Raw genomic sequence first — 20,546 nt, forward strand, 5'->3', positions numbered from 1 at the left:
GCATAGTTAAATTCAAGTTTTTTACCTAAGAGTCAGGGGATACATGTTTCTACCCCCTCTGTCATAACATCTCCTCCCAAATCTCATCTACCTTCTTTATTTGTTGCCCTCTGCCAATACATCTGCCTGTCTTTCCCCACTTCTGTCCTTTTTCCCCCACCTCCTGACGCTGTACCTGTTGGCATTCTAGTCCCTGCACACTCCACCAGACAGCATTTGTCTCTCTCCTCACCCCTACATGAGTACCTCTTCCCCACCCATTCTGGATTGCTGCTTGCATCCCATGTGGTAGTTGTATTTGACCCGAGATGTTGTAGTTGATAGTCATATGTGCTTCCTTGTGTTTATGAATGGTGTTTGTCTTACTGACATAGGCTGTGATCGAAAGCTTTATGTAAATGCCTTTTAATTGTGCCTGTCTGCAACTTAAGGTGTCTTCTTTATTGTAAGTTGCCGTCTGTCTTTTTATGTAAATGGAAGGGAATCACCCCTGTCAGCTGCAGCAGGACATTAAATGGAATCAGCAGTGACAAGCAAAAATGTGTCCAAAAGAACAGACACCACACTTTCATATAATTGATAAGCCTAGCTGAGCAGTGGATCCACCTTCTACAGTCCAGATGCACAAATACATCTGACCTCCTGTAGGAATCTCTGAGTAGCGAATGGGAGTATAATGGATAGGGACTGCAGATAGGTGGCACTTGGTGGGAGTGTGGATTGGCCATGAGGCGTGTTGAGATAGTTTGTATAGTTGTGATAATGGTGGTTTCTGGTTCAAATCCTGGTCCAGTACACATTTTTACTCATCGCTGCTCATTCCACTTAATGTCCTACTGCAGCTGACAGCAGCGATCCCCCTTCAAATTTACATATAATGTTTCAGAGCTGTGGATTCTGCATGGTGTCTGTTCTTTCAGACATGTCCAAAAGAATTGACACCGCACATTCATATAATCTGTCTTTTCCTACATTGTTGATATTCCTATCTTGAGTGTCCATTGTTTCACTACCTGTATTTTGACAGTTCCCATCCTTTCCATGTCAAACATTCCTTCCCATGCAGTCTTGGCATTCAAGGCAAATGTTTTTTGGATGCAGACTATTTATAGCAATACACCACCACTCTCACCTCAGCCTTCTCTGGACATAATTAGCCCACCAGTCCAGTTCAAAAGCAGATTTCCCGGGCTGTCACATCCAATCCTGGTACTGCTGATCCCTCCAAAAACCAACTTAAGAGCACACCATTTGTCACTTAGTATTATCCTGGTTGTGAATGTATTAATCAGCTACTTCAACAAGGCCATGACTTTCTAAAATCAAGCCCTGAAATGAGATACATTCTGTCTAAGATTTTGCCCATCACACCTAGAATAGCTTTTGTCACCCTCCCAATCTCCACAGTATCCTTGTCAAACCCTATGCTGCTGCTGCACCCCTACCCTATGGCTCTTACCCAGAGATCCCCCACTGCAAGACCCTCCTACCACCATCTATACCAGCCCTGTAACTGGAAAAACATATACTATCGAAGGGAGAGCCATCTGTGAAACAACACACATCATGTACCAGCTATTATGTAAACTCTGTTCCGCCTCTTACATTGGCATACCTACCACAAATTTATCAGTTAGGATGCTACATGCTCTACAACCTGACCTTAGCACCCTTCTATCACATGCACCATCTAGATTCTTCCCCCAAACAACAGTTTCTCAGAACTCCAGAGGTGGGAACTAGTGCTACAGTATGCCCTTAGTTCTTGCCACCCACCTGGCCTTAATGAAAGTTATTTTTTTTCCATATCAGCATTTCTTCATAGTAAATACTCCTTTCTTCACTCTGTTTAAGTTTCCTATATCTTTCATTTTCTGACTTGTCTATTTTTTGTCAACCCCTTCCCATCTCTGTTCGATGTATTAACTTGTGCATGCTGTTTTGGCAGTAATCTCTGTCTTGCATGTTACACTGTCTTCCACCTTTAAGCTCTCAAGTTTTCAAGTATCATCTGGTGCAGTCCCCAACAATCAGTCTTTTCTTCTCATCCTGTCTGGTAAGTCTCCCCTGACCTGGGGTTCTGTGTGACTTTTATGAACTGTAGCCCTTTTCTTAAACCTCTCCAGTTCCTTTTCCTTCACCCCTCTTCTGTCCCCTTCAACCCTTCTGCTGGAAGACGGAGCCACTGGCTCCAGAAGCTTGCATAAGTAAAACCTTTTTTATATGTTTGAGCTCCTGCCACGGCTTGGTGAGTAGATTTTTTGTCTATCTAATTACAGAATTAATCATGTAACTTTAGATTTTCAAGGTGATGATTAAAACTTTATTGCTGTGGCTCATAGATATTTGTACAAAACCTCCCTTGATATGAGCACAAATCATTCTTTGCATGAACATCCCACAGTGTGGTGCCCAGAGTAAAGTTAAGACTAGTCCAGAACATGTTCACAAATGGAACAACTACGAAGATGGTAATGCACTATTTCACACAGGAAATTGCAAGTGTATAACTTGTGGAATGGAGGCCAAGATTATTGGAAGCAATGTAAAAATACTCCTAGTCATATCCAGATTGAAATTAAAGTCCTCGGTGAAATTAGCAATGCAATTTATGTCAAGAACAACAGACACCACACATACATAAATACGTATGGCTCGATATTCATTGAGCTCATCAGTGCAGATTCATTCTCTCTCCTGAACTCTTGCAGGAATCCAGTTTGATGCAGTGAGCAATGACTGTGGTGGACTGGTGGCACTGCAGAAGTAGTGTGCGACAAGTTGTGAATTTATGTTGGAAAGAAAGCAGGCTCAGACAGCCAAAGTTGTTAAGGCAAATGCTTGCAGAAAGGGAGGAATCTGGGTTCGAGTTCCAGTTCCAGTCCAGCATAAATTTTAACTTGTCACTATTGAATTCATTAAAGTACCCAGTTGCAGCCAATGTCAGTATTTATTTCATTTCATTCTCTATATGTATGACAGTGGGATCAAGAATGTGTCTGCCCCTTCGGACAAATCTAAAAGAACAGACACCATATATATATATTTTCAGCTACTTTTCAAGTCCAAGCAGGAACATTTAAGAAAACAACTAGTGTATGCAAACTAAGCACTACTGCTAGCTACTGTTCAGTCATTGACCAAAGCACTATTAACAAGATGTATTCTGTTATGACATATAAATTGTGGATTTGGGAGATTTTGTGGTAGAATGATTTGTAGTTATATCTGAATTATTTGACAATGTCCAAAGATTACCACTTTTTTGCTAGAATCGGATCATCCAGCCACAGAAATTAATGGAATTTCCCCCACACAGTCTGCAATATATTTCTGGAGCACTCTTCTCCACAGCACAGAGATCATGCTAACTTTGCAATGCGCTCCTTTTTTAATGTAAGTACACACTTTCACACACAACAACATAGACATCCAAATACACCCAAACGTATCCACCCATGATGTCATTGACACTGATTGTTTATGAATGGCTGGGGGGATGCATGCAGTTATATATACGTTGTGTGTGAGAGAATATGTTCTTACATCAGGAAAAGAGGGGTAGCACAAAAGTTAGTAACATCTTCCTGCTTTTGCATGTCTTTGCACAGTGCTTCCATCAGTAACATGTGAATAATTGCCTTTCCTCATTTTTATATCTTTGCCTTACTCATGATGCCATTTCAATTTCATTTGAAGTGTAATTTGGCCTGTGTTCCTGTTATGTCATATGTATCTGTTTCGTCAAGTGTTAACTCATAAGATATACTTCTAAAGAATTTTAAACATTGTGTAATAGACAAGTATCACCTGAACTTTCTGAACACAGAACACTGTACTTGTTCAGATTCAGAGAGCTAAAAAAAGAAGAAGAAGAAGAAGAAGAAGAAAAAGAACACACACACACACATTGGGATATTTATACACCAATGTGTATTGTGCATTATAATATGATGTTCTATATTATTTCAGTTGTTAATGATTGTTTTATTTGTTGCAGTTGACTCTTTTATAATAAATGGTGGTGAGCGTTATGATTTTGTGATTGAGGCTAATCAGGCACCAGGAAACTATTGGATGAGATTCCGTGGAATGGGCTCCTGCCACAAAACCGATGAATATTCTGGCAAGTTTGTTGAAGCTCATGCAGAGGCTGTACTACATTATGATGATGCATCTGTGACCACAACACTACCTGATGGAATTCCTACTTATGAAGAAGGCTATGCCTCTGGAGTGGTTAGTTTCCTTTGTCATCATGATTAGCATAATCATCATTATTATTCTTGCTGAACAAGAAGCAGTTAACTCTTTGAACAAAAGAATATGCTCTTGAGATGGACTCATAACTACATCTGCTTTAAGTTTCTTCCTTTCTTTTACATTTTTTCCTTCTTCAAATGACAATATGAATTGTACATATCAGATATGTTGTAAAGCTTTATCCTTGCATCTACAAGACAGGAAACCACTAGTGCAGTGCTGTTGTTCCTCACCTACAGCTACACTCCTGGAAATTGAAATAAGAACACCGTGAATTCATTGTCCCAGGAAGGGGAAACTTTATTGACACATTCCTGGGGTCAGATACATCACATGATCACACTGACAGAACCACAGGCACATAGACACAGGCAACAGAGCATGCACAATCTCGGCACTAGTACAGTGTATATCCACCTTTCGCAGCAATGCAGGCTGCTATTCTCCCATGGAGATGATCGTAGAGATGCTGGATGTAGTCCTGTGGAACGGCTTGCCATGCCATTTCCACCTGGCGCCTCAGTTGGACCAGCGTTCGTGGTGGACGTGCAGACCGCGTGAGACGATGCTTCATCCAGTCCCAAACATGCTCAATGGGGGACAGATCCGGAGATCTTGCTGGCCAGGGTAGTTGACTTACACCTTCTAGAGCACGTTGGTTGGCACGGGATACATGCGGACGTGCATTGTCCTGTTGGAACATCAAGTTCCCTTGCCGGTCTAGGAATGGTAGAACGATGGGTTCGATGACGGTTTGGATGTACCGTGCACTATTCAGTGTCCCCTCGACGATCACTAGTGGTGTACGGCCAGTGTAGGAGATCGCTCCCCACACCATGATGCCGGGTGTTGGCCCTGTGTGCCTCGGTCGTATGCAGTCCTGATTGTGGCGCTCACCTGCATGGCGCCAAACACGCATACGACCATCATTGGCACCAAGACAGAAGCGACTCTCATCGCTGAAGACGACACGTCTCCATTCGTCCCTCCATTCATGCCTGTCGCGACACCACTGGAGGCGGGCTGCACGATGTTGGGGTGTGAGCGGAAGACGGCCTAACGGTGTGCGGGACCGTAGCCCAGCTTCATGGAGACGGTTGCGAATGGTCCTCGCCGATACCCCAGGAGCAACAGTGTCCCTAATTTGCTGGGAAGTGGTGGTGCGGTCCCCTACGGCACTGCGTAGGATCCTATGGTCTTGGCGTGCATCCGTGCGTTGCTGCGGTCCGGTCCCAGGTCAACGGGCACGTGCACCTTCCGCCGACCACTGGCGACAACATCGATGTACTGTGGAGACCTCACGCCCCACGTGTTGAGCAATCCGGTGGTACGTTCACCCGGCCTCCAGCATGCGCACTATACGCCCTCGCTCAAAGTCCGTCAACTGCACATATGGTTCACGTCTACGCTGTCGCAGCATGCTACCAGTGTTAAAGACTGCGATGGAGCTCCGTATGCCACGGCAAACTGGCTGACACTGACGGCGGCGGTGCACAAATGCTGCGCAGCTAGCGCCATTCGACGGCCAACACCGCGGTTCCCGGTGTGTCCGCTGTGCCGTGCGTGTGATCATTGCTTGTACAGCCCTCTCGCAGTGTCCAGAGCAAGTATGGTGGGTCTGACACACCAGTGTCAATGTGTTCTTTTTTCCATTTCCAGGAGTGTATTTAGGTAAAATAACGGAAGAGACATCATGGCAAAATTGGAAGGATATGAGTGTAAATGATTTAAGGGGTTAAAGGTAATAACTCTCTGAATAATAGAGGAACTGAGTTGTCAAAAGACCCTTAAACAAGACTGAGAATACTTGAAGTCATTTTGTTTATGTTGCTTCTCGTCTACATTCACAGTTTTACAAGTAATATGGAAGTTTTACTATCATATGAGACTGTATAAAGACTTATTTGTACCATAAGTGCTTTGCTTTATTTAAAACATCATCAGTGGTCGCCGATGTCATCTTATTTGTATAAGTACCTGCAACTGGGACTCGTGCTGGATCCCCCATTTACGTTCGATGTTGAGGTGCTATTCCAGAACATGGAGAGCCTTGGCAATTCTGTTCATGTGAAAGGGGAATTTAAAGTAGACTGCGGTGGCAATGAGAATTTGGATCAAGGACAGAGACATGCCAGAGTAATCCATGCAGTTGTGTGAACCACTGTGCCAAGGTGACTTAGTGGCTACTGCACCTACCTAGTAAGCAGGAGATCCAGGTTCAATTCTCGGTCTTGATACAAATTTTTACTTGCTGCTTCAGTCTGTATACATAAAATCATATCTGTAGGAGACCAGTAAAGTCTCTGAAAGTGTGTTATTTCATTTGTATAAATACGTACTCCTGGGATTCAGGCTCATTCGATGCTGTTCCAGAACACAGAGAGCCTCTGGAATTTTGTTCATGTGAAAGATGGAATTTAAAGTAGACGGCGGTGGCAATGAGAATTTGGATCAAGGACAGTTGGGTTCCAGGGCAATCTGTGCAGTTGTGTGAATTTCTGTGCCAAGGTGGTTTAGTGGCTAGTATGGCTACCTACCAGGCAGGAGACCTGGGTTCAGTTTCCAGTGTTGGTACAAATTTTCATTCGCCACTTCAAACTATATATGCAAAATCATATCTGTATGAGATCAGTAAACTTTCTGCTTTGGGTTTCAGTCAGCTCTCAGTCTCAAGAATAATTTGAATGCAATAAATTTCCTGGGTCGGATTGGGGGGCTGTTTTGGGGGAGGAGACCAAACAGCGAGGTCATTGGTCTCATTGGATTAGGGAAGGATGAGGAAGGAAGTCGGCCGTGCCCTTTGAAAGGAACCATCCCGGCATTCACCTGGAGTGATTTAGGGAAATCACAGAAAACCTAAATCAGGATGACCGGGCGCGGGATTGAACCATCGTCCTCCTGAATGCGAGTCCAGTGTGCTAACCACTGCGCCACCTCACTCGGTAAATTTCCTGGAGGGAGGTAAATTTTTTGAACTTTGTTATGAATACTTTGACAGTTTATTGATAAAATTTTGACAGTTGAAGTGTCTTTACTCCGAATGTGGTCTGATTTCACAATATGCATGTTGGCTAGTGAGTGTTCCTCAGAGTACCTCAAACTACTGCCTAACCTAAAAAACTCCAATGTGCACTCCACAAGTACTTTGTTAACCAAGTAATTGCTTCCTTTGTGTAGTGCAACCCTAACCTATCAAGGGGGGTCCCTACAACTCTCCACCTGATTATGTAGGTCCAGAAATCTGCAGCCAAGACCATCACAGAGTTCACAGAGCATTCAGCTGAGACCCTCCTCTTGGTTCCAAACCAAAAGACCCCACTGAACACTGGGAACAATGCTGAAAACTGTGAGCTCAACTTGCAGCTTGCTTGAGTGGCAGGCAGCCTTCACCACTTCTGCCAGCCACCTTTATGAATTGAAGATGGCCTCAGAACCCAAGTAACATGCTTCATTGGTGCTTACATGAGACACAACTTTTAGACAACTACACACTGCATGCTTGATAGCTGCAGGCAAAGCCTTCTCCACATCTCACATAAAGATTCCTGGCATACATACCAAGTGTACATTGGCTTTCTTTCTGGTGCTCTATACTATTTCCCTAAGAGGCTTCATCACATGCCTAACACTGGAGTTTCTGGTAACTGACAAACCCCTCCCCCTGGGTTGCTGCTTGGGTCCTCCTGAAGGAATGGCCACCTGTCCACTCATAGGATGAGTGGGCAAGTCCAGATGGCTAGTCTTCACATTGCCCCTTCACCTCAAGCGACACAAATTCATTACCAGCTGCCACTCACCCTGAGATGATGGCAGATCTCCCTATGTTGTGTCCACTGGAAGGTGCTTCAGCAGCAGAATTTGTGGTTGAAACACGTAACTTCTGAGGTGTCCTATGTGGCATGTTAGATGCAACAGCCTGAAGATGGCTGACCACAGCCAATAGCGCATACAGCTGTTTGTGAACTGTGGCCAGCTTCTCCTGCATCTGTGCTCAGCATGCGCATGTCATACCCATCCCAAAGTACTAAGAAAACATGGGAAAACCTAAATACATATCTTTCTGCTCTGCAGATGTGAAGCAGCAACAGTTGGAAACTAACTATAAACAAATAGTTGTTGGCTCTTCAGAACACACAAACGACTAGCAGCTGTGCTACATACTGCCTGAATTTACATTTTACAGTTACAAAATGTGAGGTTTCACCTCCTAAATAGAAAACATGCATGGAATTTAAGGATTAAACTATAAGGAATCCGAGAAAAAGTTAAATACATAACTCGTTGCTCTGCAAGTGTGTAACAGTGTTGAGTGACAACTACAGTTCATCATGAGGTTTCAGGATAGCAGCCAAATTACATCTACATTTTGCAAGACATTGACACAACTTGTCTGCAATCCAGAAATCTTATGGCATACTTGCTATGATAGGAAAACTTCAAGAGTCACAACTACTGTACAACTAAAACCTCAAAATGTGATTTTATATGTATCTCAGTGACATCTATAATTGCATAGTAGGATTTTAGTCTTTTATTAATGTAAAAGGATATACTACAGTTACAAAATGCAAGATTACACCTCCTAAATAGAAAAACGTGCATGGAATTTAAGAATTAGACTATAAGGAAACAGAGAAAAAGTTGAATACATAACTTGTTGCTCAGCATCTATTTCAATTTTAGTTTACAATAACTTGCTTTATTCAACACAGTTGATTTTAAGTCTCCATGGTGACTTAAAAAAGAAGAGTTTCATATGACAGCCTTATGGTTTAAATTTGAGTTACTCCTCGAGGATCTAGAGATAATTATTTTCATTTATTTTTTCAGCTTTTCAATCCAGTTCAGGAAATGAACCCTGACTACCTTGAAAATAGAACTATTATTAGAGTTTCTGATCTTAAAAACATGGATATTGATTCTGCAGTGGATGTTAGTGGAACTCCAGATAAAATAGTGTACCTTGGCTTTTACTCCAAATCATACGGTGAGTTTCAAGTATCTATTTCAATTAATGAAAGGTAGATTTGAAAAAATCTATATTTTATCTGAATTGCAAAATAATTGTCATCATATCTCATATTTTAGACCTTTTCACTGTCATGTATTGGCTTCATTTCTGATGTTGTGAAAACTTTTGAGGATGAGAGAAATCATTTTACTTTGTTTAGAAAACAAATGATTTTTTTTTTTTTTTTTTTTTTTTTTTTTTTTTTTTTTTTTTTTTTTTTTTTTTTTTTTTGCTGGGATGAGTAGTGGGCTACATAAGAGGCATGAGTCAGGGAGGGGGGAGAAGAATAGCAGGGGGATGGGGAAAGATGCTAGACTGTTGGAGTATGTACAGATGGGATAGCAAGCTGCTATGTGCAGCATTAGGTGGCTTTATGGGGGGGAGGAAAGAAGACAAAAGTAGATAAGGGGAAAGGACTATCAGGGCTAAAGCAGCAGCAGGGAAGGGGATAGGCATGTGGAGGATAGGGACTAGTGAAAGTTGAGGCCAGGGGGGTTATAGGAACAAACTGTATGTTGCAGGGAGAGTTCCTACCTGCGCATTCAGGAAAGCTGGGGAAGAATCCAGGTAACAATCTGGGTTATTCCCACAAACACCAATTTCTCAGAAGAATCCTGCAATAAGCAAAGCCCAGAATCCATCTGCTAATGCCAGAGATATTTTGAGATACTGTGAAATAAGTCTGATCCACATTTTGTACACAAATACGTTTCATCCATATCCTGTGTCACTGCAATGGCTGAGGCAGGTTGCACATAAGAGTCAGTTTAGTGTGAACAGCTATGGGAATTTATTAGGGTTTTACATCAGTGAGGAAAACTCAGCAGGTAACAGATGCACACAGTTTCTTATAAAAATCGGAATTGCTCTCCTAGAGGTAGTTTCACTTGAAATACATAGGTGTATTGGCAAGGACGATTCTTGAAGTTGGTTAAGGGCAGGGGCTAATGGAAAGGGAGGGGGGGGGGGGGGGGAGGGATGGGGGGGGGGGGGGGTTGTTGGAATGGAATATGGCTCAACAAAAGGAGAGTTGGGGTCCTTTACTGACAAATTGGTAAAATTTGGTGTTGCTTAAAGTAGTTTTCTGTAACTGTTTTGGAGTTCGCTGTAAAAAATGTGTATTAATAAATAATAAGATGCCTATTTGAAGTTAAATGAAATTTACTGGTTTAGGTAGTAAGCTATTTGCAGCTCTTATTCTTTTTTTAAAAAGTGTTTGGAATAGATTACAACCTATATTGCTACATAATTATAAAAAAAAGATTGAATCTGTTGGAGTAATATATTCGCTGATTTCTGAAGTCATTTTATCCAGTGTAATAGGATACTCCATGGGGGGGGGGGGGGGGGGGGGGGCGGACTGTAGGCCCCATAGCCCCCCGCCCCCCCCCCCCCCCCCCTTGCCACCGGCCCTGTGTATTGGGTGCCCAGTTCACTGTGAGTTTGTGACTAGATAACTGCTTGTCAATGTCAGTACTAGTCTCTGGACAGGACATTATCAGGCGATGTGCATATTTGCCTCATTTTACCTCACTGGAATTCTTTTCTTTGGCATAATTTCAAATATGAATCTATGCACAAGTACTGCAGATTCTAACCAATTCAAACGGTGTGCTGTTGAAATAGTTTTCTGCCTAGAAACTCCAGTAGTAGTGACTGCAAATGTATATTGTGGCAGATAATAGTAATTTTGAGCACTCAATGACATTATGGAAGTGGTTGTGGTTTCCCTTTTTGCTGTTGTTGTTGTTGTTGTTGTTGTTGTTGTACTGTTACAATGTAAATCTATATCTTTAAATAAAACTTTTATTATTTATTTTTAGGTTATTATTTAAAAATCTTTATACATCAAATTGCAAGTCCTTAACAAAGCGTATTCCGGGACTACTGTACCAGTTTAGTTTTTGCGCCACATTGAAGATGATTGATGCAGATATTAGTGTCAGGTACTTGAGAAAGAGCTGAAACTGCTAAAATTGAACGTAATTTGCAGCCAAGTTAAATACTCTTTTAATCATAATAATCATAAATTTCTATAACAAAAATTGTGTCCAGTAGTTTGTTGCATCTTTCTATAAGAAGGGTATCACAAGTGGTGCAGAAAAATGCCATCCATATCATTGACTCTACTTGTTACAGAATCTTAGAATGCATTCAAGCTAACCACAGTGAGCTATCTGGAAAAGGATTACCTCCCCCATACCAACCCTAATGCATTCCAAACTCATCAGTCATGATAAATGCAGCTTGCACTTTTTTGAAAGCCTTGGATCAAGGCAGACAGGTAGACACAGTATTTCTTGATTTCTTAAAAGCATTTAACTCAGTAACACATCAATGTACATAATGAAAGAATGGTCATATGGTTTAGAAAGTGAAATTTATGAATGCATTGAAGAGTTCTTGGTAGAGAAGACACAGCCTGTTGTAGTGGATGGAGAGTCACAGATGTTAAATTACCTTCAGGTGTTGCCCAGAAATGTATGATGGGGCTCTTCACTTTTTATGTTAATAACCTAGCAGACAATATTAATAGCAGACTCAGACTTTTTGCAGATAATGCAGTTATTCATAAACAAGTACTGTCTGAAAAAGTTTCACAAATATTGTCATATCTTGATAAGATTTAAATGTTATGTGGCGATTGGCAGCTCACTTTAAACTGTCATAAATATAAAAGTGACCACTGCACAAAATGAAAAAAGTACAGTACCCTATTATTGCAAAATCAGTGAGTTACAATTGGGATTACTGGATCAGTCAACTCATATAAAAACCTGAGAGTTTCAATTTGTTGAGATATGATGAGATAGAGTGATGACATAAGTGTGGTCATAGGTAAAGCATGTGGCAGCCTTTTGTTAACAGTGAGCTGTTAGAAAAATATAGTCAGTGTGGAAAGGAAATTGCTTACAAAACACATGTGCAATCCATCCTAGAATATTGCTCAAGGTTATGGGACACTTACCAAATACGACTGTCAGGAGATATTGAATATATAAAGGAAGCCAGCGCATATGGTTGTAGGTTTGTGGACCCATTCGAGAGAATCACAGAAATCATGAAAGTCCTATACTGTCAGATGCTTGAAGATATGTCACCCATCCTATGAAAGTCTGGTTAAAAAGTTTCAAGAACAACTGTTAAGTTGGGAATCTAGGAACCCCCTAATACAGCTCCTGTAAGGAACATTAACACAATATTAGAGTAATCATTATGCACAGAGAAACATTGAAGCAATTATTCTTCCCATGCTCTACACACAAATAGAATGTGAAGAAGCCTTAAAAAGTTACACAATGGGAAATAGTCTGTTTCATACATTTCACAGTGGTTTTCTGAATCTGCTGTAGATGCAGAATTTTCTTTTTTGTATATCCATTCAGTTTGTAACATTCATACTTCTTCAGTGCTATGAAAAAAAAGGAAAAAAGAAAAAAACTGCACAGCAAAATATGATTATTGTTAGTTTTGAATGAACATTCTCATCAGTGTATTGAATTTTTATAATTACTCAGAAACTGCTGTGTAAAGCTGCAATCACTTTGTTGTTCAAAACAGAGAAATCTTAAGTTCTAAATAATACAAATTCTTCACAACCAGTCACTTTGTAGTCTATTAGCAACAGAAGATAGTAGATAATCTTAGAAAAAAAATCTCTAATTAGCCCTGGGTTACTATCGATATTTTTGACTATCACAACTACTATTGTGGGGTCATTAGTGACCCAAAAATTATTAATATCTCCATTTACTTCGATTAATTTTTTTTGGTAATTGTTTTATACACATTCATTTCAACTTGTTTATAATTGCTTTAATCTAAATGTGAGGTATAAGAAAGACAAAAATTCATAAAAAACATGTTTATTTTAATGTCTACATTTTTTTCAATTCTCATTCCAGAGCTAATTTTAAAGTAACAAACTTTTTCATTTTAGTAGTAACTCTTCTTTTTTACTTCATCTGTCTAGTTGATTAAGGCCCAAATTAATCTCTGAAAGGGGAAATGTATTTTTTATGTATAGTAAAGAAATTAACAGCCAATACTTCATGCTTAACAAAAATTTCAATTTCTAAAATATTGTTGTTCACGATACAGTTACTATTTGTTGCATTGTACACATAATATCTTGTGCTGACTGTGGTTATTACAGACATATTTGTTGCATCTTGAACAAGTGACTAACACACATTTTTGTCATGATTTCTTGAGCAAAAGTTACATCTTTGACACTTTTTAGGTCCATATGAGCTTGATGATTGGAACTCCTCTTCCAAACGAAATGCTGAGTTAATTAATGTTTTCAAACTTGTTGATGGAGTTGGTACAGTAGCATGTAGTTTCATGTGCTTTTCAGTTCAAGTTGTTGGTAATTCTTTCATAAATTGGCAATGTGACATCTTTGTGTTGGGATTGGAGTACTGCCATATTACGGAACTGTTAACAATAGCAATATCCATTGCAGCCCATCATATGCCTAATGGCCACCTTTTACATCTTCATCCACATTTATCTTCTGATCAAGAGCATCCACCCCCCCCCCCCCCCCTCTCCCCTTTGTAGAACTGTAAAATAGAATACTACCAGGTTTACCACTCTGCTGATCAATGCGTTTGTCATGATGCATTGATGATAGCATGAATTCTGATTTACTTTTCTTGAGGACATAGGAGCATATTGTTAAACACTTTGTGAAATCAAATTTTGGATGTCACACTTCATATGATTTATTGACAAGATTTTGCCGGAATTTCACGTTTCTGTTTCCGAAGTGTACTATGCAATTCCAAGAATATTTTTTAGAGAAAATACATATTTAGAACTATCCACAGTGGTACATAATAACCCAGCACAAGCAATAACTCAGAAACAGTTGCCTGTTATAGTATCACCTCACATAAATACCATGTCTTGGTAAATCAGAAATGAATAACGGGCACATAATCTTGTTTTACAATATCTATTAAACTTTATTAAAATGTAAAACCATTGATGTTTTTTGGTTTCTAATTTTTATGTGATTTTAACATCTGATAGTAGTTCAAATTTACTTTCTAAATCTGCATCTATACTCTGCAAATCACTGGTGCATGGCAGAGGGTACGTCTCATAGTACCAGCTATTAGGGTTTCCTCCTGTTCCATTCATCTATGGAGTGTGGGAAGAATGATTGTTTGAATGCCTCTGTGCATCTAGTAATTATTCTAATGTTATCCTTTTGATCCCAATGTGATCAATACATAGGGGACTGTAGTATATTCCAAGAGTATCAGTTAAAGCTGGTTCTTGAAACTCTGTTAATAGACTTTCTTGGGATAGCTTACATCTGTCTTCAAGAGTGTGCCAGTTCAGTTCATTCAGTATCCCTGTGACACTCTTCCAGGTATTAAACAAGCCTCTGACAATTTGTGCTGCCCTTCTCTGTATACCTTCAATATCTCCTATTAGTCCTATGTGGTATGGGTCCCACATGCTGGGCAGTATTCTAATGATTTGTAAGCAATCTCTTTTATAGATTGATTTCACTTCCCAGGTATTCTACCAATAAACCAATTTCTACCATGGGCTTTACCCAGAACTGCACCTCTGTGATCATTCAATTTCATATCCCTACAAAGTGTTACACCCAGGTATTGTTTGAGTTGGCCAATTCCACCAATGACTCAGTCATAGGATATTACAGTGTTTCGTTTTGTGAAGTGCAAAATTTTACATTTCTTAACATCTAGAAAAGTTGCCAATCTCTGCAACACGTTGAAATCTTATCAAGATATGACTGAATATTTAGCATCTTCTTTCAGATAGTACTTCACTATAGATAACTGCATCATCTGCAAAATGCCTGATTTTACTATTAATATTGTCTGCAAGGTCATTAATATAAAATATGGATAGCAAGGGTCTCAACACACTTCCCCTGGGGCACAACTGAAGTTACTTCTACATCTGATGTAAGATAACATACTGTGTCCCCCCCCTACCAAAAAGTCCTCAATCCAGTCACAAATCTCATTTGATTCAACATATGATCATACTTTTGACAATAAGCATAGGTGCTGTACTGAGTCAAATGATTTATGGAAATCAAGAAACACTGTGTCTACCTGATTGCCATGATCCAAAGTTTTCAGTATGTCATGTGAGAAAAGTGCAAGTTGGGTTACCCATGATCAAGGTTTTCGAAATCCATGCTGATTGGCATTTAGGAGGTCATTCTGTTCAAGATACCTCATTATGTTTGAGCTCAAAATATGTTCTAAGATTCTACAACAAATCACTGTCAAGGATATTGGAGGATAGTTTTGTGAATCACTTCCACCACCCTTCTCATTGAAGGGTGCCACCTGTACCTTTTTCCAAGAACAGGACAGAGTTTTTTGTTCCAGAATCTTAGGACAGATTATAGTTTGAAGAGGGGCTAACAAAGCCACAAATTCAGTGTACAATCTGACAGGGATTCCATCAGGGCTTGGAGCTTTGTTCAGTTTTAACAGTTTAAGCTGTTTCTAACACCCCTGACACTAATACTTACTTTGTCCATCTTTTCAGTGGTTTAAGGATTAAATTGGATCCATCCTCTTGGATTTTCTTTTGTAAAGGAACATTTGAAAATTGGCTTAAACATTTCAGTGTTTGCTTTGCTACCCTAAGTTCCAGTTCCTGTTTCATTTGCTAGGGACTGGACACCAATTTTGGCACCACGAACAGCCTTTACGTACGACCAGAATTTCTTTGGGTTCTGTGAAAGATCACTTGACATAATTCTGCTGTGGTAGTCATTGTAAGCTATTGACTGCCAAACATGTTTCATTCAGCATCTGTCCATCTATAGCTCTACACTTTGTTTTACACCTATTATGCAGTAATCTCTGTGTCTTTAGAAGTTTCTTTATAGTCACTGTGTACCATGGAGGTTTCCTCCCATAATGAACTGTTGTACTGGGTACACATCTGTGCAGGATCACTGGAGTGGCTAAGTGGTGGGTGGAAATAAATCATTTGAACCAGTTTTGTAATGTCATTTACTGGCAGAAAAAATGCATTCAAATGGGCATCATGAGTTAGGCCTAGGGAGGCAAGGGTGAGCCAGAGTGTAGTGGTAGGCGATACATAGTTCTCATCAAATCTGGGCAAAGTTAATGATTAGTGGCGTCTGCCATTTGGACAAGTCTGAATGGCGTGGCAGCTACAGAGACAAAGTACGCGGTGCCGCAGCACCGAGAGTGGCAGGTGGTGTTCACAGCTACCGGGTGCGCGGCAGAGAGGGAGCCTCGCCGATGGGTGGCAGGGAGATTCCAGCATGGCCACGCGGCTTCCTCTGCCCTGATTGGTCAGAAGCTGAGGAACCCGCTGGGGCGGCATGGAAAGTTCTGAAGCTTGGCCTGGTTAGCATCACCTAGGCGTTATTACCTCATCAGCACATGAGGGAGGCGCATGATTGAGATTGCCCACCCTGGTGCTGACTTGCTGTTGCCAGGCCATGGGACGAGAAAATTACAGGCAATCAAAGCTGCTGGCTAATGCTGTACCATAATGAGAGAATGAAATTAACCTTTTGAAATAAATTAATGATAGAATCCACTACTGTCTGGCTCAACCTTACACTCCTCCCCCTTCCGTGGGAGCAGAGAACATATGTGAATTCGCTCAATGTAATTGTTATTTAACCGTAGACAATTTTAGTTCACAAAACAAAGGAGACATTATTGTTAAAGGTTCCCTCAGAAGATGGCAGGGGCCTTAAACTAGGGGTGTGTGTAGAGACTTTGAAGACCTCCTAGGGGTCACAAAGGGGTTTAGACGCTTCAGCAATATTATGTTTACACAGGAACAAGGAATAAATACTATAAAACATCAAAACAAAATTACATGAGTTAGCAAGTGTGAATAAGACATCTGAGAGAGTAATAATTTGTATCATGCATACACACCAAGTGCCTTTGTTTTTTTAAAAGAATACATATCACCACCTTTTAATGTGAGAAACACACACACACACACACACACACACACACACACACACACACACACACACACACACACTCTATGATGTCAAGTCAACCATTATTTGTGATCTCACCAACACTTTTCCAGAAATTGTGGTTTCTACTATGGTAATTTTCTATAATGGCCCTCAGTTTACAGTATCTGTGTTTCAACAAGTCTATGAATGTAACAGCATACCCACAAGCCCACCACTCCAACCCACCTAGCTTTGAATTCTGGATTAGAGCAGCTAGCCAAGACATTTAAAATGCAGATGAGCAAAATTATGATGAGTCAATTTTGGTGAAGCACTCACTAACTGCCACCCAAAATATAGGTCTGCCCTTGTAAATGGATGTAGTTCAGGTGAGATAATGCACGGGTGCAGTCCATACACTTAATTTGACCTACTATGCCTGGTGACGTACCATCATCCATGCACATAGCCGTATTATCATGTGGGCCTCCCATGTCTGGGCTCACTCTTTGTCAGCAATATAGATGGCAAATATATGAAGTCATAGCCAACTGTGTAGTGCATCGAGAATTTCAACGCAAATTCTAGAGACCCTCGGCTTTCCACTGTCTCGAACTCCCAATAGTTTACATACAAGCATGAGAGACGGGAGAGTGTCTACCTCGAGCTGGTTTTCTGTGTGCGCAGGGTGGACATGTGTCAAGAGAATGCTACAATGTGGGTGACTGATCAACGCGGCCAAGTTGTTGGCACACTAGTCGCAGAAACTACAAGCCCAGCGCAAAGAGCAACTGCGCCTTACTCCATGACTGTGCTACGTCAGTCATTATTGTGAACGGTTGAATTATATAAAAGAAAAGAAAAGAAAAGAGACTCACTTTTGACTTACTTACTTACTGACTCTCTAGAGTTGCAGATGGTGGACTTATGAGAACCTTGAGAGATTTTTTGAGCTGTACAGTTTCTGACAAACCACGAGTCATTGGGCTTACAAAATATGATTCATTTATGTGAAAACTGTTATGTGGTGTTCTGAGTGTTCTGTTTGTGGAAGTGAAATATAGCAGGATTGATTTAAAAGTGTTTTGAATGTACGCAATCATTTTAATAATAGAGAAAATTCCTCCCAACAGCATCATATCTTCGAAGAAGAAGTTGAGCAGGTCGTCACAGCCAACTATCCTGAAAAGAAGATCAGCAAAGCACCTCAAGTAGGTCAATGATGAAGGGGACGTGTGAGTCTTGCACACCAGCACCACATTACTTCTTCTAGTCACCGGAAACTGCCAGAACGTGGTGACCGATGTGATCAGTACTCGAAAAGGAGGAATTTTTTAAGTAAATTGAGACAAGAATATGTTAAGAATTGCATAGCAACCAGCAGTAACAAGACTGATAAATTGTTTCCAATAATTGTGTGGTGTCCAATAAACCAAAGAAAGAAAGTTGCGAATGCAACACAATATGAGACAGAAAAAAGTAATAACGTCAAGAGAACGGAGAGAAGATCTCAACTTTTTGACTAAGGAGTTTTTGGTGTGGGGAAGAAATATTTCTCACCCAAGTAAATTGTGCCTATGCCAATGCAGTAACCAACCGATGTTGACGCAGTAACCAGCTAACGACGCCGATGCAGTAGCGAACCGAAGTCGACGCAGTAACCAGCCGCTGATGCCGCCATAGTAACCCACCACGGTTGCTGACTACAACAGCTGCCATTCACTGTTGCTGACTTTATGTCCACTTGCCGATGCTGCAACCAATGTTCAACACTGCCAGTGACTGTGCTATTCACCGGTGCCTATACTCGCTCACCTATGCAGCAAGAATTCTATGCCAGCTGAACGTGAAATAAAAACTTTATTATTCTAGTAGAAAGTTTTATAAAATACTGTGGGGTGAACTTTTACTGTGTAATTGGTCTAATTGAAATTAGTATTAGATGCCCACAAGAGCTAAAGTCTATAGAAGCATAGACAGTATACAACAAGTTGGAGAGATGTCAGAACCAGCCACGGCTATGAGAATTGCTAAAGAAGGGCCTGACTGGTCTGAAGTAGTGAATTTACTTAAAGCCCAGAGAGCAGATTCAGCAGCTTTAAGAAAAAAAAATGGCATGTGACGAGGGCCTTCCATCGGGTAGACCGCTCGCCTGGTGCAAGTCTATCAATCTGATGCCACTTCAGTGACTTGCGAGTCGATGGGGATGAAATGATGATGATTAGGACAACACAACACCCAGTCCCTGAGAGGAGAAAATCTCTGACCCAGCCGGGAATCGAACCCGGGCGCTTAGGACTGACAGTCTGTCACGCTGACCACTCAGCTACCGGAGGTGGAGAGCTTTAAGAAAAGAACTGAGTTATCAAAATGCTTCTTTAAGAAAAGAACTAAATGCTAAGTTAGATGCTCAAAGAGCAGATTTAAATGCTCAGAATGCTTCCTTGCAAGAAGAACTGAGTACAACTTAAAGTGAGAAATTAGAAGCACAGGGTGAAGCTTTAAATTCTAAGTTTGATGTATTGAATGATGAAGTTGAAAATTTATGATTAGATTTAAAGAATGAATTAAGTAATTCTTTAACTGTCCAAATGAATCAAGTGTTTATGGATTTTAGTCAAAAGCAGAATGATCAATTTCAGAAGTTGACCCAAAAATTAGAATTTGATATTGAAGACAAGTGTAACATGTAGAGTCTGAATTTAATGAAAAATTACAGTCATTTCAGATTATATGTAATGTTACATTCAATGCAGTGAAACAAAGGCTATATACCTTAAACGATAGCATAGAAAGACAGGGTAAGCTGATCCCTGTTGTCCAATTGCAAATTGCAGGTGTCAACACTTGAGTCAATGATGTGGAGAGAAATTTTAAGGAAAAACTAACAACGTCAGACACTATAAATATAAGCAATCTGGAGGAACGGGTAGAGGAGATGATAGACAGAATTGCCATGAAAATAACCTTCAACACCATGGCTACAACTCTCTCTTATGAACACAATGACACTAAGAAAAGTGTCGATGAGGTATGGAAAGAATTCAAACTTGTTCATGACAGAGTAGAAAATAGAATAACTTTACCTAACTCTGTGTTATGTAGTAAAGTGGTGATTGTTTTGCTGTGGGAAGACTTTCACACAAAATTTAACGAAAAGTACCAGTTTGCATTTGCTCAAGTGAAGTTAATGTCAGATCCATGGGATCCAGGTGGAGTCACATCTGTTCCCCAGGGATGTTAACACTTCGTGTTAGTGGGTGGAGTGACGACCGTCGGTTCCTGAGTTGTTTTTGGTGTTACTTC

The 20,546-nt window shown here is 40.5% G+C and overlaps 1 protein-coding gene across 1 annotated transcript in view; it reads left to right on the plus strand.

The window, feature by feature from the left end:
* Positions 1-20,546, plus strand: part of LOC124594467 (laccase-4-like) — a 182,963-nt gene that overhangs the window by 100,249 nt on the left and 62,168 nt on the right. The window contains exons 6-7 of the mRNA XM_047132841.1: positions 4,001-4,239; positions 9,094-9,250. Coding sequence (XP_046988797.1) covers positions 4,001-4,239; positions 9,094-9,250 — 396 coding nt within the window. The remainder of the gene's footprint in view (positions 1-4,000; positions 4,240-9,093; positions 9,251-20,546) is intronic.

Source organism: Schistocerca americana, chromosome 2, assembly GCF_021461395.2.
Source record: "Schistocerca americana isolate TAMUIC-IGC-003095 chromosome 2, iqSchAmer2.1, whole genome shotgun sequence".
Lineage (NCBI taxonomy): Eukaryota > Metazoa > Arthropoda > Insecta > Orthoptera > Acrididae > Schistocerca > Schistocerca americana.